Genomic DNA, 16,788 nt, shown 5'->3' on the forward strand with positions numbered 1-16,788 from the left:
CAATATTATGCCACATGATGATGGAATTTTTTATTTTTCTGTTTACTATTACAAATGCTGCTTGAGAACGTATTAGAGTTTGATTTAAGGATATTTACTTTGTATATTTTGTCATGATGTTGACAATTTGTTTTTTAATTGTTACAAAAGCTTTATTTTTTAAAACTCAATGTCAAATGATTATTGTCTGAGCCCCTCTCATAATTTCCCAAAGTATGAAAATTTAAATAAATAAAAATGGGAAAATGCTTAAAAATAAACACTATCTGTTAAATTTATTTTAAAAACTGCTTTGGGGATGAATGGGTATAAAGGAGACTGTTGTTTGTAGGACCCTAGCCTCATTTGTTACAGAAGTTAGGAAGGTGTGTAGTGAATGAATCAGGGAGAGAGAGGATGGTTTTATGGTTAAAGCAATTGAATGCTGCCTTGGAGAACTGGATTCTATCCCTACCTCTGCCACAAAGTTCCAATATGATACTAAGCAAGTCACTTTTAAACCAAACTTTTCAGAGTGTGGTCACCAAAGGATAATATTCCTGGATGCTTGATTTGATACCTTAGATCTGATTTGCAGAAATGCTGAGTACTCTCAGTTGCAACTGAAGTCAGGGGGAGCTGTGCTTTGAACATATGAAGTGCTATCTAATGCTAAGTACCCTGACAAATCAGGTCCAAGGCATCTCAAATTGGGCATTCAAAATTAGTGTACGCTTTTGACCATAATCTCTCAGTGGCTCAGCTCCACAGCTGTAAAATGGGGATAGTAACTCTGACAAGGGTGTTGGAAAGATAAATTATTTGTGAAGCACCATGCATCCGATGAAGTGAGCTGTAGCTCATGAAAGTTTATGCTCAAATTTGTTAGTCTCTAAGGTGCCACAAGTCCTCCTTTTCTTTTTGCGGATACAGACTAACACGGCTGCTACTCTGAAACCTGAGATAATATAGGTTTCAGAGTAGCAGCCGTGTTAGTTTGCATCCGCAAAAAGAAAAGCAGTACTTGTGGCACCTTAGAGACTAGCAAATTTATTTGAGCACAAGCTTTCGTGAGCTACAGCTCACTACATTGGATGCACTTTAAGGTGCCACAAGTACTACTCTTCTTTTTGAGATAATATAGTGATGATCACCAAAGAAAAGCCCACGAGGAAATTAATAATTGTATTCAGAGCAGGGTTTGAATAGTGTGTAGTAAATAAGGCCTAAGGCCACATATTAAACAATGAAGATAAAACAAAATATTGAATAGCTGCTCATTAAGTGAGCACCGTCCATCCTGTGCACTGACTCAGGCAGGGGTCACGTGGAAAAAATAGTATGTGATCATGTAATTAAAGATTGTATCATAATGCATGTGCACAAGGGAGGAATTAAAGATGTGCAGCAACCTTGATTCTGGCACTTCCTAATTTTGGAGTGCTTGACTTCACAGTCTTTAATGTTAATTTAATGGGGTGGATGGGCAGGTAGGTGTGTACACACATGTTCTATATAAGAAAAACACGTTTTTGATAACTGATAAGCCTGCAAACTCAGTCTGGGATCTCAAAGTCAAACTGGGTTATTTTCTGTATTGCATATCATCATTAATTAATGCAGATTCTAGAACATAGTTAACAATTTTGTTGAAAAGTTGCAAGCCGGAATGGAATCCAGCTCCCTCTGTCTTAGGCTAACAGGAGCCAAAAGCAATACACTTTGGTCACTGAAGGAAGCAGGTATGATTGAATATTCATAGGGAACAGACCTGTTGTGTAAGGCGGCATCACTTTTACTAGCATGTGTTTACGATTAAATTGGGTTGTTGGGGTGCAGTAACCACCCATGCCTGCTGGACCCTCAACATCTGTAACAAAGGGAGGAAGGAAGGAGTACGGATTGGAAGGAAGAGTTGGCTAGCTGAGGACTGAGGAGAGGAACAGTGTGGAAGACTTGGAAGGGGAAAGGAAGTGGAAACTGGCTGAAAAGTTGGGGACAGGGAGAAGAGTAAAAAACTTCCCTTTCCCACAGACCTCCAACATGCACATTCTCTGATGTTCATCCATTTTCTGAGAATTGTACATGGTCTCTCATTCAAATATTTATCCAGCCTGCTTAGCTTTTGTGACTAGAAGTAGCCAATCTTTTGATGGAATGACCTGTGAGAGCTATTTAGGGTTTTTTATGAATTTAGACCATTCTTGGTACAAGAGAGATCCCACTATTTATTTAGAATCCCTTTATTTTGAACCTTTTTCCTTAGGTTTTTTGAATTAAGAAGCAGTTTTCTAGTCAATATTGTACTACTTATAATACACACATTGTAAATGTCAGAAGTCTTAATAAATAGAACATAGAGCCTGATTTTTGCCTTACTCATTATCCCTACTTCAATCAGATACTTAAAACAATAGGTTTTTGTTAAGACTTATTATTCCCAGAAACATTTGCACAATTTCTTTCAGGTGGAATATCTAAACTTGTTGCTTCCCCTTCTAGAAAACAGCTTTTGGTGTAATGATATCCATAAGTAGTGATTGGTCCATACGGATACTATAAAAATCACATTGTTATGCTTGTAAAAAGCACATGGGATCTTTTCAGGGGAAAAGGCAATACGCTGCGTTTATTGAAAACATAACAGCATTTGCATTCAATCTCACACCCACACACCCACACACACACACACACACGTCCTGCAGATGGTCTTAATAGTTACCAATCTGTCATAGCTCGAGTCAATCTAATGGCCAGTTAGATTGGGCACGAGTGAGAAGCTGGGTTCTGTCGGTTGCAATCCAATGCTCCGAGGCTTTGCAGGACTGAACCCAGAGTTTCATGGCAAAACACTCCATCTTCATAGTTGTAAATTCCCATTTGAGTCCATGCATTTTGTACTGTCATCCTATAATCATTAGTCCTTAAGTGGTGTTAATCGTGGGGTTTTCTGCTGTTATCATTTGATAGTTGTTGTTGTCTTGGCATCGTTATCTCCTATTTGTTGTCTCACCTTCAGGGGTGCCTGCCTCACCTCTGAGGTCGTCAATGCTGCTAACATGTTTAGCATCGGATACAATGGATGTTTTCTGATTGTCTCCTGGTGTTTCCAAGTCTCTCACTTTTTCCTGACCATCTGGACATTTGTGATGGGCTTTTCACTTATTTTTAACTATGCACATATTCCTCACTTACAGCAAACAATTTTACAGAGACTTTCAGACAGGATAACATTTTGGAAAGGATTATAAGGTTACTAAAGGGATTACAAAAGAACCTTATACAACTTAGTTTGCAATGCATACAAGAAGCAAGACCTTATAGCAAATACTATAATGAAAACTTATCCTAAAACAAAAGGTGACCATAATCAGCCAAAAGGACTGTTCTGGTCTATTCCTGCCTTGAAATCAAAAAGGGTGGCTGGCAGGGCATATTAAATCATACTTATAAAATACATCAATAAATACTACATTCTAAATCAAAACATTTATTAAAATAGGATTTTCCTACTACAATATGCCTATGTCAAGCTGTTGTCTTATGGAAAGAAGCAACCTGTGAGGAAGCAATTTCACTGACTTGACAGGTTTCAGAGTAGCAGCCGTGTTAGTCTGTATCCGCAAAAAGAAAAGGAGTACATGTGGCACCTTAGAGACTATGCTCTAATAAATTTGTTAGCCTCTAAGGTGCCACAAGTACTCCTTTTTACTGACTTGACAGACTCTCACAAATACACACACAAGCAAGGAACTCGTGCTCATAACGCAAGAAGGAAATGAATCCTAACTGGAAATATAGATCTTCCCGTTCATTTTCCCTAACGAACTGCTAGTGTCTCATGACATTTCTAGATGCAGGAGAGGAAAATAACAATATGTTGTCTGCCAACTGTGTGGCAGAGACAGCCAGTAAACAAAGTTTTTAGATGTTATCACAGTGAGAATATACCTTTTTTCTAACCAACTACACAGTATTTTCTATATAATTTTTTAGATTGCTGTGACGTTCCTGGTAAACTCAATGTACTGTAGCTTTCTATCATTTTGGTTTGTGCTTAGTTACAGCCAAGAAAAGCAGAGGAAACAGAGGAGCTTCAGTGGAGTCAGGCAAATAAAGGTTAATTACTGGCTGGTGATTCCTTCTCACATGACCATAAAAAAATATTTGGCTTTTGGGCTGTGCTTGAAACCTAACAGCCTGTCACGGTACTTGTAGTAAGATGTAACCTATTTATTTATAGAATTAGCCAGTCAAAATAGAACACTCTGAACTTCATTCAAGACAAGCAGTTGCTTAGGATGTGTGTAAACACGTACTCTCTGAAAGAAGCAGCACTTTACTCAGAAGCACACAAAGCAGAGTCTTGGGCTGTTTTTCTTTTAAAATACGAAGAATTGAAAATCTTTGTCTGGATTTACTAGTTTGGTGTAGATTTTTTGTTGTAAGTCTGAAATGTCGGAAGGTGAGGACTTTGGACAAGGTAAAAGGTACTGTAATTTACTTTTATAGCTTTTTCATATAGAATTATATTTTGAAGTAGCATAAGAATAAGAGCCTGGAAGTCCTGAATTCTGATCCCAACTCTAACTCAAACCTGCTCTGCAATTATAGCAAGTCACGTCATCTGTCTCAGTTTCCCATCTTTGAAATGGACCTAAGGATACTTAGCTCACAGCAGTGTTGGGAATTAGTTAATGTTTTTAGAGAGATTTTGTGTTGTAGAATGCTATATAAGCGCTAGTGTATTTTTTAAGGGGGAAAAAAGTGAATAACACAAAATAATTTAAGATTTCTAATAAATCACTCCTCTCAGCCATAATCCTGACAACAGCATAAGCCTCAAAATGTCAGACACACAAATAACTTTTGTGAAACCTGTTTGACAGATCCATAATTAATACTGCTAGATAGGGCACTGTGTTCCTGTGAGACATGCCCGTGGAATACTTTCTTTCTATGATCTGCTCTGTTTAAATTAGATTGTAAAATCATAGGAGAGGGACTGAGAAATAAGTGCTGATCTAAAATTTAGTTTTAGAAGCAACTAATTTGTTAAATTTTCATCAATGTAATCCATCATGTTCCAGTGGAAATAAATGTAATTACTTAAATTTAGCTACAAATATATGTTAAATGCAGATGATATTAATATTCCAATTAAAATGTGTTTAAAGTGAAGTATGAAGTTAACAAATCTTCAGTGTATCCCAGAAATAAGTGAGTTGGATTCCTTAAAGGAAATAGGAAAATATGAATAAATAAATGGCATTGGATTTAACATTGTGTGGTCTGCCAAAACATGTTGAAACCAGTAACCCTTTAGGAAGTAACATCTTGGCTGTCTGTAGGGAAATGCTTTTTTCTCCTTCAGAGACAATAAACTTGTATTTTACTTTTGTGTGTAAATCAGGCTGCAGCAAAGTTTCTGCTCCCTGGGGAGGGGAAAGGAAGTGTTGTTTTTTGAAAGCCAAACAGTCTCTCCACTTTGAGATTATTTTAAGTATCATGATATTAGTGAAAAATATTGACTCCAAAGTATGACCAAAGGAACAGTTTGAGACTCCACAAATTATACAATGCCCTATATCAATCAAAAGTTTTAAAACCACATGAAGAGGGCAGAAATTTGCTTGAAGACTTCCAGCTTTTCAAAAACAATTTTGTGCAGCCAAGGCACATTTTAAGGAATTGTAAGAACCAGACATCTAGATTCACATAGGGCTTGAATTTATCATTCCAACTGATGAATCTGGATACAAACACAGTAGTTATTTTTTCCAAGATTTATGGAAAAATATCTCTAGTATTAAAATAGCGATTTCTACTTGTCCAGTCCAGGACAATATCTTCATACCTGATTCTACAACTGGATGTGGCAAACTCCTGTCCCCATGTGGATCACTGGTGACATGACTGGGCCTCTGTGCGAACACATCGGTTCACCCACACACATCCTGTTGCAGGATCTGGGCTTTCAGCAAATATCTGATGTAAAAGTATTGTAACTCAGTGTAATATGATTTATTTTTAAAGTGAAGTCGTAATTGGCTATTGATAGTCTTTATTTTAAAATATTGATTTAGTTGCTTTTTATTAAAAACACTTTAGCTGGTACTTTTATTAAAATCTGGTTATATTTACAATACAAGGAAGGAATAATATGAGTGACACAAGAAAACTCAGGGAAGGGGAGGGGTTTAAACAAAAGTGTGATTTTTTTTTTTCATTATATCACGTCAGTCTTATGAAGGGACTGTATCCTGCACTTGCAGGGGAATGGAACAATTTGATCAGAGATTATTTTCCATCTCTATTTATCTTAACGCCAGTGAAAAATAATTGATTTAACTAGTTACTCTGAAACTTTTTGATTAATCTGATGTTTACAAATATACAAAGGAAACTAGAAGGATATGGACAGCATATGGAGTTCAGAATTTGTTGTAAGGAAGCCTTGGCTATTAGATATGAAATAACGCTGTAAAAATTAATGTTTAACCTGTTAGTTTTGTAAGCTGATGCTTTAGTTAGCAAACATTTCAGAAGAGAGAACTTGAAACAAAACATATTAATATTAATAGGGCCCACTCCTTCCATAATGAATTCCTGGAACATCCCTTGAATTCGTTGGCCCAAATCCTGGTCCCCACCCTTTGTGCCTCTCGAGTGGAACAAAACGGTTGGAAATCCAGTGTGATCAGCAAACTGGGAATTGCAGCTCTGTGCCAACTCCCACTTGCAGCCACCATCTATACCTCTAACATATCCCTCATGCTGAAGTGCAATATTTATTTTCCCTTTTCTTTCCCTTGAACTGGACTCAGTAATGTGAATTTCCCAGTTGTTTTCTGCTTTATAAATTCTCAGATTGGTAACTGTTTTTATATTTTAAAAAAGACTCAGGTGTTTATAGAAGTTGGGGGGAGGAAGAGGATAAAAAGGAGTTTTTCTGATTTCATTTGCCTTTTTTTCTTGGCAAAAAGGGGATCATTTTTACCAGTGGATTTTTCTGGGCATTTAGGCTGACTTGAATAAATTTTAGATCAACATTTGAAAATAACTACTGAGCATGTACAGGGGAAAACACATATTTTAGTTCTATTACATGGTTATAATAGTTTAGTTTTCCTACAGTATGTATCTCTCAGTGTTTTTGAGTGTTAAATATAGTTAGTTTAGAATTTCCTTTGCTGTTTTGGGAAAAAATGTGATTTTCAGGCAGCTAGACTAGATGACTTCTCAAGGTCCCTTCCAGCCCTACATTTTTATGATTTTATGAAATATATTATAATTGCTCACTGCTCAAGAAGTGTAAACACAGCTGTGAGTGCTTCAAAAAGTATTTGAAATATAACTGCCCATACCACTGAAAGCTTCAATTATACCAAAAATAGGGATATGTTTATTATTGAGAGGTAAAATAGTCCAGTGGATAGGGCACTAGGTTGTGAGTCAGGAGACATGGATTACATTTCTGGCTCTGCCACTGAATTTTTGTGTGACATGGGCAAATTACTGGATCTCTCTGACTTGGTTTCCCCTCTCCCTCACTATCTGTCTTGTTTATTCAGACTCTAAGCTTTTTAGGGCATGGACTGTCTCTTACTATGTGTTTGCTCAATACATAGAACAACAGGATTCCAATCTCAGTTGAGACCTCTAAGTGTTATGTACTATAAATAATTACTCAAAACATGGCATTTTGCATTAATAGAATAATAGATGTTCCCCTGTGTTTGATAGTAAGTAATAAAGTGTAATGTGTTTTATTCTTTTGGAGATTTAATTCAATGCACAGATTTAGATATTTTAATAAGTGGTTGCTCATTTTCAGTTATTTCACCAAATGCTTGGAAGTCTTATTCATTTGATGACATGTCCAAGTGCATGGTCACTTGACCATATCACTAAATGTTTACAAGGCAGAATGACTGGTTTGATTAGGCTGTAACATATGATGATGTTAATATTGTTATGGCAAAAGTTGCTAATGGCTCGCACGTTAAGGGGCATTGATGTATAAAATTCCCCATACAAAGAGCTGAAAAAGCCATACAATAACTAAACTCAGAGTTATTAAGGGTATTTTGGGAGTTAAAGCACTCTTCTTTGTCTGACAGTTGAAGATCTGAGTGCTCTCTGAGGAGCAGCTTCACAAAAGGAAGATAGGTGCCCCACTCACCTTTCAGAATCATTTGAGCTTGGTGAGCAGCCTTCGACTAGGGGTCTCCCAGGTCAAAAGTGTGGAAAACTCGCATAGAGTTTGTGAACCAGTGAAACATTAGGGAGGCCTGGGGGAGGAGGGAGAGAGCTGCTTCTGGGGATGAGTTAGAGGTATCTGATATTAGAGTTCTGCAAGAAGGGAGTTGTCTGTGTTGCTGTTTGTTACCACTCTTGTTCAAGGAAGCACAACTTCTATACATTTTGCAAACTTCTATACATTTTGCAAACAAACACATACTAAAAAAAGCCTGTGTCACAAATTTCTGCTCCAAATGGGAAATTCACCTTTTAGGCCACAAATTCTGCTACTGCTTGGCAAAAGGGCAAAAATACAGTACAGTAGAGCAAATATTGTGTATGTATAAAAATCAAGTTGCTAATGGTGTTTATATGTTAACACGGAAATATTTGTTGTAATTTGGCAGAATCAGGACCCCAAATGAATAACATTTGGGTACAGTGTCATTTTACACATTATTTTTAAAATTATCTCAATACTAGGAGCCTTGTATTGTTGATCATCCACCTCCTTGGCAATCCTGGATGAGAGGATTGACTATATCTATAAGAGATACCGGAGGCATTTGGAACCAGTGTTCTAAAGCAACCTTTTATGTAAGGACTGGCCCATCCAAATTTGCTCCAAAAAGTAGGTCTCTGTTTGCAGACTGATGGGATGGTAGTTGAAATGCTCAAAACATTTAAACTGGAATTTATGTAGCTCATCTAACAGTAAGTCTCAACAAATGTAGTACAGATTAGAGCAAGCTACATGTGTTGAGGAACTAGGGGATAGGATTCTCTCCAAGAAATTTTAAATTACAGTTTAATGATCAGTTTTGAGAGAGACATCAGAGGAAAGTCAAAATATCCCCACATCAAGTCATGGAATTGTAGAAAGTCATATCTCTCAACAATCATGAATTGAGGAGGTAAGTACCTTCTCTTCAGAAGAGGCTCCAGACAGAGAACTATGACTTCTAGGAGTAGCCACAGGCAAAGATGAGGTTTCCCCCAGTATTTCAAAACAACTTGAAAGAATAACATTAACAGTGTGATCATCTGCTTTAGAAAGATTTGACTCTCAACTAGCAATGCCAGGCAAGTTTTTCATTTTACGGGAGTAGTAGTTTTCAGGAGCTTTCCTGAGACATGATATTCCCTTAACAACTTTAGAGAGGAAAATAAGCGCAACAAATGCCAGCATTAATGAGTAAGCCGGGGAGCATATTGGTACATGAATCAAACATGAATATATGTTTAGTTGAAACAGGGAAGGTACAGAGTCATATGTACTATACCATCAGATCTGCAGTACAGTCCCCTGAAAAACACATCAAGGATCATCAAATGCTAATCATGTAATAAAACACTACAGTCATCTCCTGAGAACCATGAAGAAAAGCAAAAGAAACTTCTCTAACCAAAAAAGCCATGTTGTTTTCAGTAAAAAATGGATGTGCAGTCCATAAGTGATAGAGACACTGGAGTGTCTGAATGAGAGTGTGGATTGCTTAAGCTGACAAATTGTTCATCAGCAAGTGGAACCCACCTTCAGAATCTTCCACTGGATAACTGGAAGCTTTGGATACTCAAAAATACAGGACTCAGAATCTTCAGCTACCAGAAAAAATTGGCTATTGCCAATATGATGTCCCAGATTAGGCCAACTAAGGTATACGTATCCTCTGATGCCCTTATTTCCAGGAAAGAGTCACAAGGTAAAGGAGGAAAGGAAATTTGTATTATTTCTTATACCAAATAATTAGACACTCGCTTGGTATCTACACCTAATGAAGATGTTCATACAGAGTTTAATTTAGCAGCAGTACACAGACTTATTGAACTGATGACCAGTACTATATCCAATTATGAAATGTCTAAATTAAATAGCATGGCTATTGAAAGGAAAAGACTTATAGATCAGAACTGTTCCGAGCTATTTATTTTACTTATTATTAGGGCTGTCAAGTGATTAAAAAAATGTCCCCTGAAAGTGAGAACAGGCGTTCATGTGGCACTGTTGTAGCAGGTGTTGCAAGATATTTACGTGCCAGATGCGCTAAAGATTCATATGTCCCTTTATGCTTCAACCACCATTCCAAAGGACATGCGTCCATGCTGATGATGTGTTCTGCTCGATAACAATCCAAAGCAGTGCAGACCAATATATATTCATTGTCATCATTTGAGTCAGATGCCACCAGCAGAAGGTTGATTTTCTTTTTTGGTGGTTCGGGTTCAGTAGTTTCCGCATCAGAGTATTGCTCTTTTAAGACTTCTGAAAGCATGCTCCACACCCCGTCCTGATCAGATTTTGGAAAGCACTTCAGATTCTTAAATCTTGGGTCAAGTGCTGTAGCTATCTTTAGTAATCTCACATTGGTACCTTCTTTGCATTTTGTAAAATCTTCAGTGAAAGTGTTCTGTAAACAAACAACGTTCTGGGTCATCATCTGAGACTGCTGTAACATGAAATATATGGCAGAATGCGGGTAAAACACAGAGGAGGAGACATACAATTGTCTCCCAAGGAGTTCAGTCACAAATTTAATTAATGCATTATTTTTTTAACGAGCATCATCAGCATGGAAGCATGTCCTCTGGAATGGTGGCCAAACATGCAGGGCATACAGATGTTCAGCATATCTGGCATGTAAATACCTTGCAATGCCAGCTACAAAAGTGCCATGTGAATGTCTGTTCTAACTTTCAGGTAACATAGTAAATAAGAAGCAGGCAGCATTATCTCCCATAAATGTAAACAAACTTGTTTCTCTTAGCGATTGGCTGACCAAGAAGTAGGCCTGAGTGGACTAGTAGGCTCTAAAGTTTGACATTTTGTTTTTGAGTGCAGTTATGTAACAAAAAAATCTACATTTGTAAATTGCACTTTCACGATAAAGAGATTGCACTATGGTATTTGTATGAGGTAAACTGAAAAATACTATTTCTTTTGTTTAGCATTTTTTCAGTGTAAATATTTTAAATAAAAATAATATAAAGTACTGTACACTTTGTATTCTGTGTTGTAATTTAAATCAATATATTTGAAAATGTAGAAAAACATCCAAAATATTTAATAAATTTCAATTGGTATTCTATTGTTTAACAGTGTGATTAAAACTGCGATTAATAGCAATTAACTTTTTAATCACGATTAATTTTTTTGAGTTAATCACATGAGTTAACTGTGATTAATCGACAGCCCTACTTATAATTTCTTTCTTTCTTTCTGGCAGCACATCCATAAGTACTATGGTGGCTCCTTACCAACACAAAAGAACTCTTTTATCATCCAAAAAAGCTGCTTTGATGAAAGCATGTGTAAGAATTTGCTTAAAATATTAACACAGGTCCACAACAGAGAGGTTTCAACACAAAAAGATGCTATTCCTCAAATATTGTTTTCTTTTCCCCTAGGGTGGGCTAGTTTTAATGGCTGTAAGCATTAGTATGTTCAGATAGCACCATTTAATAAAGTACTCAGTTCTACAGATCACAGTTCTCAAATGTTCCACATATCTAATTACCTATGGGGAGTGAACATCACTGGCACCGCTGCTGATCAAAATGTGTCCTACTTGTGACCTGAATTTAATAGGAAAAATTGTTACTGAGTACATTTGTTTTATGCATTCATTATCTTTATTAACCATTAAAACTGGTTTCCTGAGTGTAACTACATCTGCCAAAAGAGACTGAGATAGGAGCCTGATCCTTTACTGCTAAGATAAAAGTGGTTTTTTTGGAATTAACCTGAGCATACGTTCAATACAAATTACCATTGATTGTAGGTAATAATTTTGCCTTCATTTTTCCAAAACTTTTTCAAGCCAAGGACAAAAGTTGATCCAAACTGTTAACAATGTACAGTGTTTTGTAACTTTTCTAACAGAATTCATCCATTCGGAGCCTTTACATCTTTGACAGTAGCGATATGCTTGGACGGGGGAGAGGTGTAATTAATTAGAGGGAGTTTGGATTTGGTGATGTTACTGGCCACTAGAAGAAAAGAGCAAGTTTCATTAACTTCAATGTAAAAAGAAAATTCTTGTCACCTAGAGGGGGACAGAGGAAAAGTGCTGCCAGAGCATTAGTGTTAAAGAAATATGGATAATATAGTGATCATAATGTAAAGGGCTGGTGAAATCTAGAGGACTTTCCTCAGGACTGCTTTTGACCGGTGCAGTGAAGGAGAACTCCTACATGGATACACAATGATGGGACTGATTAGGAAGAGAGTCTATAAAGATTGCTTTAGAAAACTTACTGTTTATAGTGCATAAATTAATAACCATGAGTTTTGGTCAAAGAATGTTTACCGTTCACGTGGGTGAGGGCAGAGTATATTTCTACGTGGTGACTATATGCCTTGTTCCTTGCTAACTAAGCAATTCTCTGAAGCTGTTCAAAGAAAATAGATGTTTGTCTCATCTCCCACTGATTGATTTATGCAACAAATCCAAATTTATGCCATTTGCTTTGTCATAGTCAGCTGACACAAATTATTCTCAATATCTTAATATACCTACCTAATTATTGCATTGGGAGCTCCAAGTAGCATAGGACAAAATACTTAGACTACATCATCAGCCTTCTAAACTGGACAGATACATCACTAAGAATGTGCAGTCTGAGTTAAGTGGTGTTTAACACTTAGCACTAAATGATTCCTACATACCACATGTCATGCTGTTCACAAATCTGTAATACTTTATTACAGTAAACATAATCCTATTGCACCACCTTATGATAGAAGTTTTAGAAATTTTTGTCAGTGAGAGATGTTAACATTACATAATTAAAACTATTAATTATAACCCTTAATTCTAAAAATACACATTAAAATCAATGTACTTTTTCAAAGTAATTTATTTTATTTTTATTTTACATATTGAAATTTAAACTTGCGGGGGGGGGCTGGAAGCAATTTTTGTTATCTGTAACTGAATAACATGTAAAACTGATTTTCATGTGATGTCAAACTTGTCTGTATCCATAAGCTTTTGGCATTAAGAAATAGCAGATGTAATATTTTAAATATCTAGTTTTGTTTATGCAAAAGGGGCTTTGAAGGAGTGCGCTTTCTAGGATCTCTTCTACTTTTATATAACTTCACAAACTTGTTTTCATTTGTTCAAGTTTTGTAACTATTGCTAATAGCCCAGAAAGAAACCTTTTTAGGCCTCTAAGTTGTTTAGTTGTAACATTTATCAAACTCTGTAAAGTTCCTAACTGATAAATTCTAAGTAACAACTAGAAAGTCACTTCTCTGTTGAGCTCTGGATTTTGACTTTTTGTAAAGACTGCAATAATAGATATATTAGTTGTTTTGATTTATTTATCTGTAGGAATGTAACTTTCAACTCTGCTGACTTGAGTAATAGGTCCTAAATGGCATCTTATAGTCCACAAAGCCTGCAGAGGCTCGAGGTAGATGTGATTATGGTTGTTGGAAAATTAGGCAGGCTTGAAGCTGTGTAATTACTAACTCTTTGTTTATGTGTTTATAAACCTCCAGTTGCCACATCATGTTCTGCTTTGTCATGGCTGTAATTTTGAGTAGGGTGTGTATGAGTACATTATATATAATGTGTACACATGATTAAAAACATTCCAGCACAACTCGTAGAGATTTTTAAATCAGTAACATGATATCAACTGACCTTTCTGAGAAGAACTTGATGGGTCTTTGCTTGAGCAGATGTCTATATACAAACTGAGAGCATGAGACCATTAGTCATTTCCAGAGAATGTGATGCTACTAAATCTCCTGGCCAGAATTTGTGACCGTGATAGGTTGAAGCATCTGTTTTTACAGCTATGTGACAGCTTGTGCATTTGCTTGTCACAATTTTAGAAATGATGCAGCAGTTTGCCAGAAGGATGAGGAGAAGAAAAAAGTAGTCAGCAGTTAAAAAACAATGGTTTGGTTTATTTTTGTTAGTTTTAAACATCTGGTAGCTTACACAAGAAAGGTAACACTTCTATAAAGATACTGACATGAAAGGATTCATAGGATCATTCTTGTATAGGCATATATAACTCTATTATAAAAACCTTGTGGTCATTTCAGTCCTGCAAACTGATGAACACTGTAGCCCCAATCAAGTAAAGTGATTAAATGCATGCTTAACTTTAAGCACTTAAGTAGTTCCATTGAATTCAGATGGAACTACTCACATGCTTTAAGTGAAACATGTTTAAGGTGTTGGTGATCTCTTAAACCCTGTTCAAGTTCTTATAAGGAAGGGTACTGAGAGCAGGGAGGTGGGTTCTGTTTTACAGGGGAGTACTAGACCAAGACCAGGGACAGATGGCAAGATTGAGCAAATAAAGGACGGGGGGGAAAACAGACCTTTCCACTCAGATGTTCCTAGATCACCTCTTCTCCTGGAATCCTCAATTGAGAGCCCAAAAAGTCAAGGAGTTGGTAGAATCTTTAGTTATGTGTATGTTTAAAAAATGCCACTTATTTCCTTCAATATTATTTTAAAATAAGGGATCTAGAATTATGGAGGGCTGCATTAAAGGAAAATGGTTTATGAATCAGCTGACAACAGAGGGAATACTGGCAATGTTTCATTAAGAGGGACGAGCGGCTAGTAAAATGAGAATCTGGTGTGCAACAGTGTTCAATGTTGAGCTATGATGGGACTGTGGATATTGGTAGTTGTATGAAGAGTTGTTGGTACAAATGGAGGGAGCTGACAGGTATTCTCTGCGATAAGACTATGTCAAGTAAACTAAATAGCAAAGTGTATAAGACCTTGATTAGGCCAGCCATGATGTATAGATAGGAATGCTGGCCGTTGAGGAAGAGAAAACAACTACTACCTCACATTGCCAAAATGAGGATGCTCAGGTGGATGCTGGGTAAGACGAGAGCTAATTGGCTATGAAGTGAAACAGTACGAGCCATGATACAGGTGGACCCCATCACTGAGGGAGTATTGACTGAGATGGTTTTGTTATGTGAGACAATGACATGCAGAGCATTGTGGTCAGAGGGCACTAGATCTAGTAGTTACAGTACTAAACCACAAGAAAGACCCAGAAAAAGGTTGTCCAGGATGCTGCAGAAGAACATGAAGAAGGTTGGTGTTACCTGGAAAACTCATTCAACAGGAATTCTTGGAGACAAAGACCAAGAGCCACTGACCCCAACTAACCGGACAAGATGAAGGCAAAGCGAAGAAGAAGAATTTGTAAATGTTTTAGACCAAAAGATAAAGAAAACTTGGTGTTTCAATAAAAGATAAGAAACAGTTGAAGTACTTTAGCGTTGCTATTTAAATTATCACTAAATTTCTGAGTTACAAACCATCAAAATGAATTAATGTAGTTCAGGGGTTCTCAAAGTTCATTGCACTATGACCCCCTTTTGACAACAAAAATTACTACACGATCCCGGTTGGGGGGAGGAGGGGGGGGCAAAGCCTGAGCCCCCCACCACCTTGGGCTGAATTCCTCAGGCTTCGGCCCCAGGCGGTGGGGGTCGGGCTTTGGCTCTAGGCCCCAGCAAGTCTATCGCCAGCCCTGGTGACCTATTAAAATGGAGTCACAACCCACTTTGGCATCCCAACCCACAGTATGAGAACCACTGATATAGTTCATATCTTTCTTACAACTACTGTTTCTGCTTGCGAACTCAAGAAGACAGCCTTGTATTGGTTTATATTTGGAAGGTTATCTTTGCAACTATAAGAACTAAAATGTTTTTAATTAAAGTGTACATTTTGCAGAAAACAAAGGAAAAAGTACAAATTCACCAAAACCCTAAAACTATGCTGTAAGGTGTGATTTCACTAAGGGGTCATCCCACGCACATACCTGAACAGTGTCTCGTCCAGAGAGGATTGTAGAATAGTCATTGTAATAAATGTTGTACTTCGTTATTTCTGTGTTAATGCTTACAGAACCTCGGATGGAAAAATCTTTTGTATGTGTAAAGTGCTATATTGACATTAAGTATGTGAAAGCCCATGCTGTGATGGTGTGGGTATCATCAGTAATACGTAAAAAAGCCAAACTGTCTGAGAATTTAAAAATTGGATGGTAACAGACCACGAATCCCAGTGATGATTGACCCTGGTGATATTCTAAGCAAAAAGGTCTCTCAACCATGTAACTGTTTCCATCAATTCACACTGAGTGAATAGACATTCTAGGCTTCTGAATAACACATCGTGACAGACCTGGAATCTGACTCAAGACTCCTGTGAGGAAGATACATTATATTATTATGCCCTTTTTTACAGATGGGCAAATTGAAGAACAAAGAGATTGCCCAAGATGACTTGCCAAGGTCACACTGCATATCAGTTGCAGTTCCAAAACTATAATCCAAGAGTCCTGCCTTAACCACTGAGCCACACATGTCATCCAATATTTTTATTGGTTTGATGTAAAACATACATTGGATTTTACAAAATCAAACATAAGGAGACAAGTAAGCTGAAAAGGTGAGACAGTACAATGAGTGTAGAAATAACGTACATCTAGACTTAGAGGTACTCTGTTTAGTTTGATTCTTGCTTGGATTTAAATATTAAGTAATAATGTTTATGTACAGAGCAT

The 16,788-nt window shown here is 37.0% G+C and overlaps 1 protein-coding gene across 2 annotated transcripts in view; it reads left to right on the plus strand.

Moving 5' to 3' along the window:
- Window positions 1–16,788, plus strand: part of RETREG1 (reticulophagy regulator 1) — a 128,163-nt gene that overhangs the window by 67,501 nt on the left and 43,874 nt on the right. Inside the window, exon 1 of one of the 2 annotated variants that reach the window (XM_074945011.1) lies at window positions 4,243–4,469. The exons of the other annotated variant lie outside the window; for it this stretch is intronic. Coding sequence (XP_074801112.1) covers window positions 4,435–4,469 — 35 coding nt within the window. The 5' untranslated portion in view covers window positions 4,243–4,434. Of the gene's footprint in view, window positions 1–4,242; window positions 4,470–16,788 lie in introns of those variants that run through there. 2 annotated transcript variants of the gene reach the window in all.

The sequence above is a fragment of the Natator depressus genome, chromosome 2 (genome assembly GCF_965152275.1).
Source record: "Natator depressus isolate rNatDep1 chromosome 2, rNatDep2.hap1, whole genome shotgun sequence".
Lineage (NCBI taxonomy): Eukaryota > Metazoa > Chordata > Testudines > Cheloniidae > Natator > Natator depressus.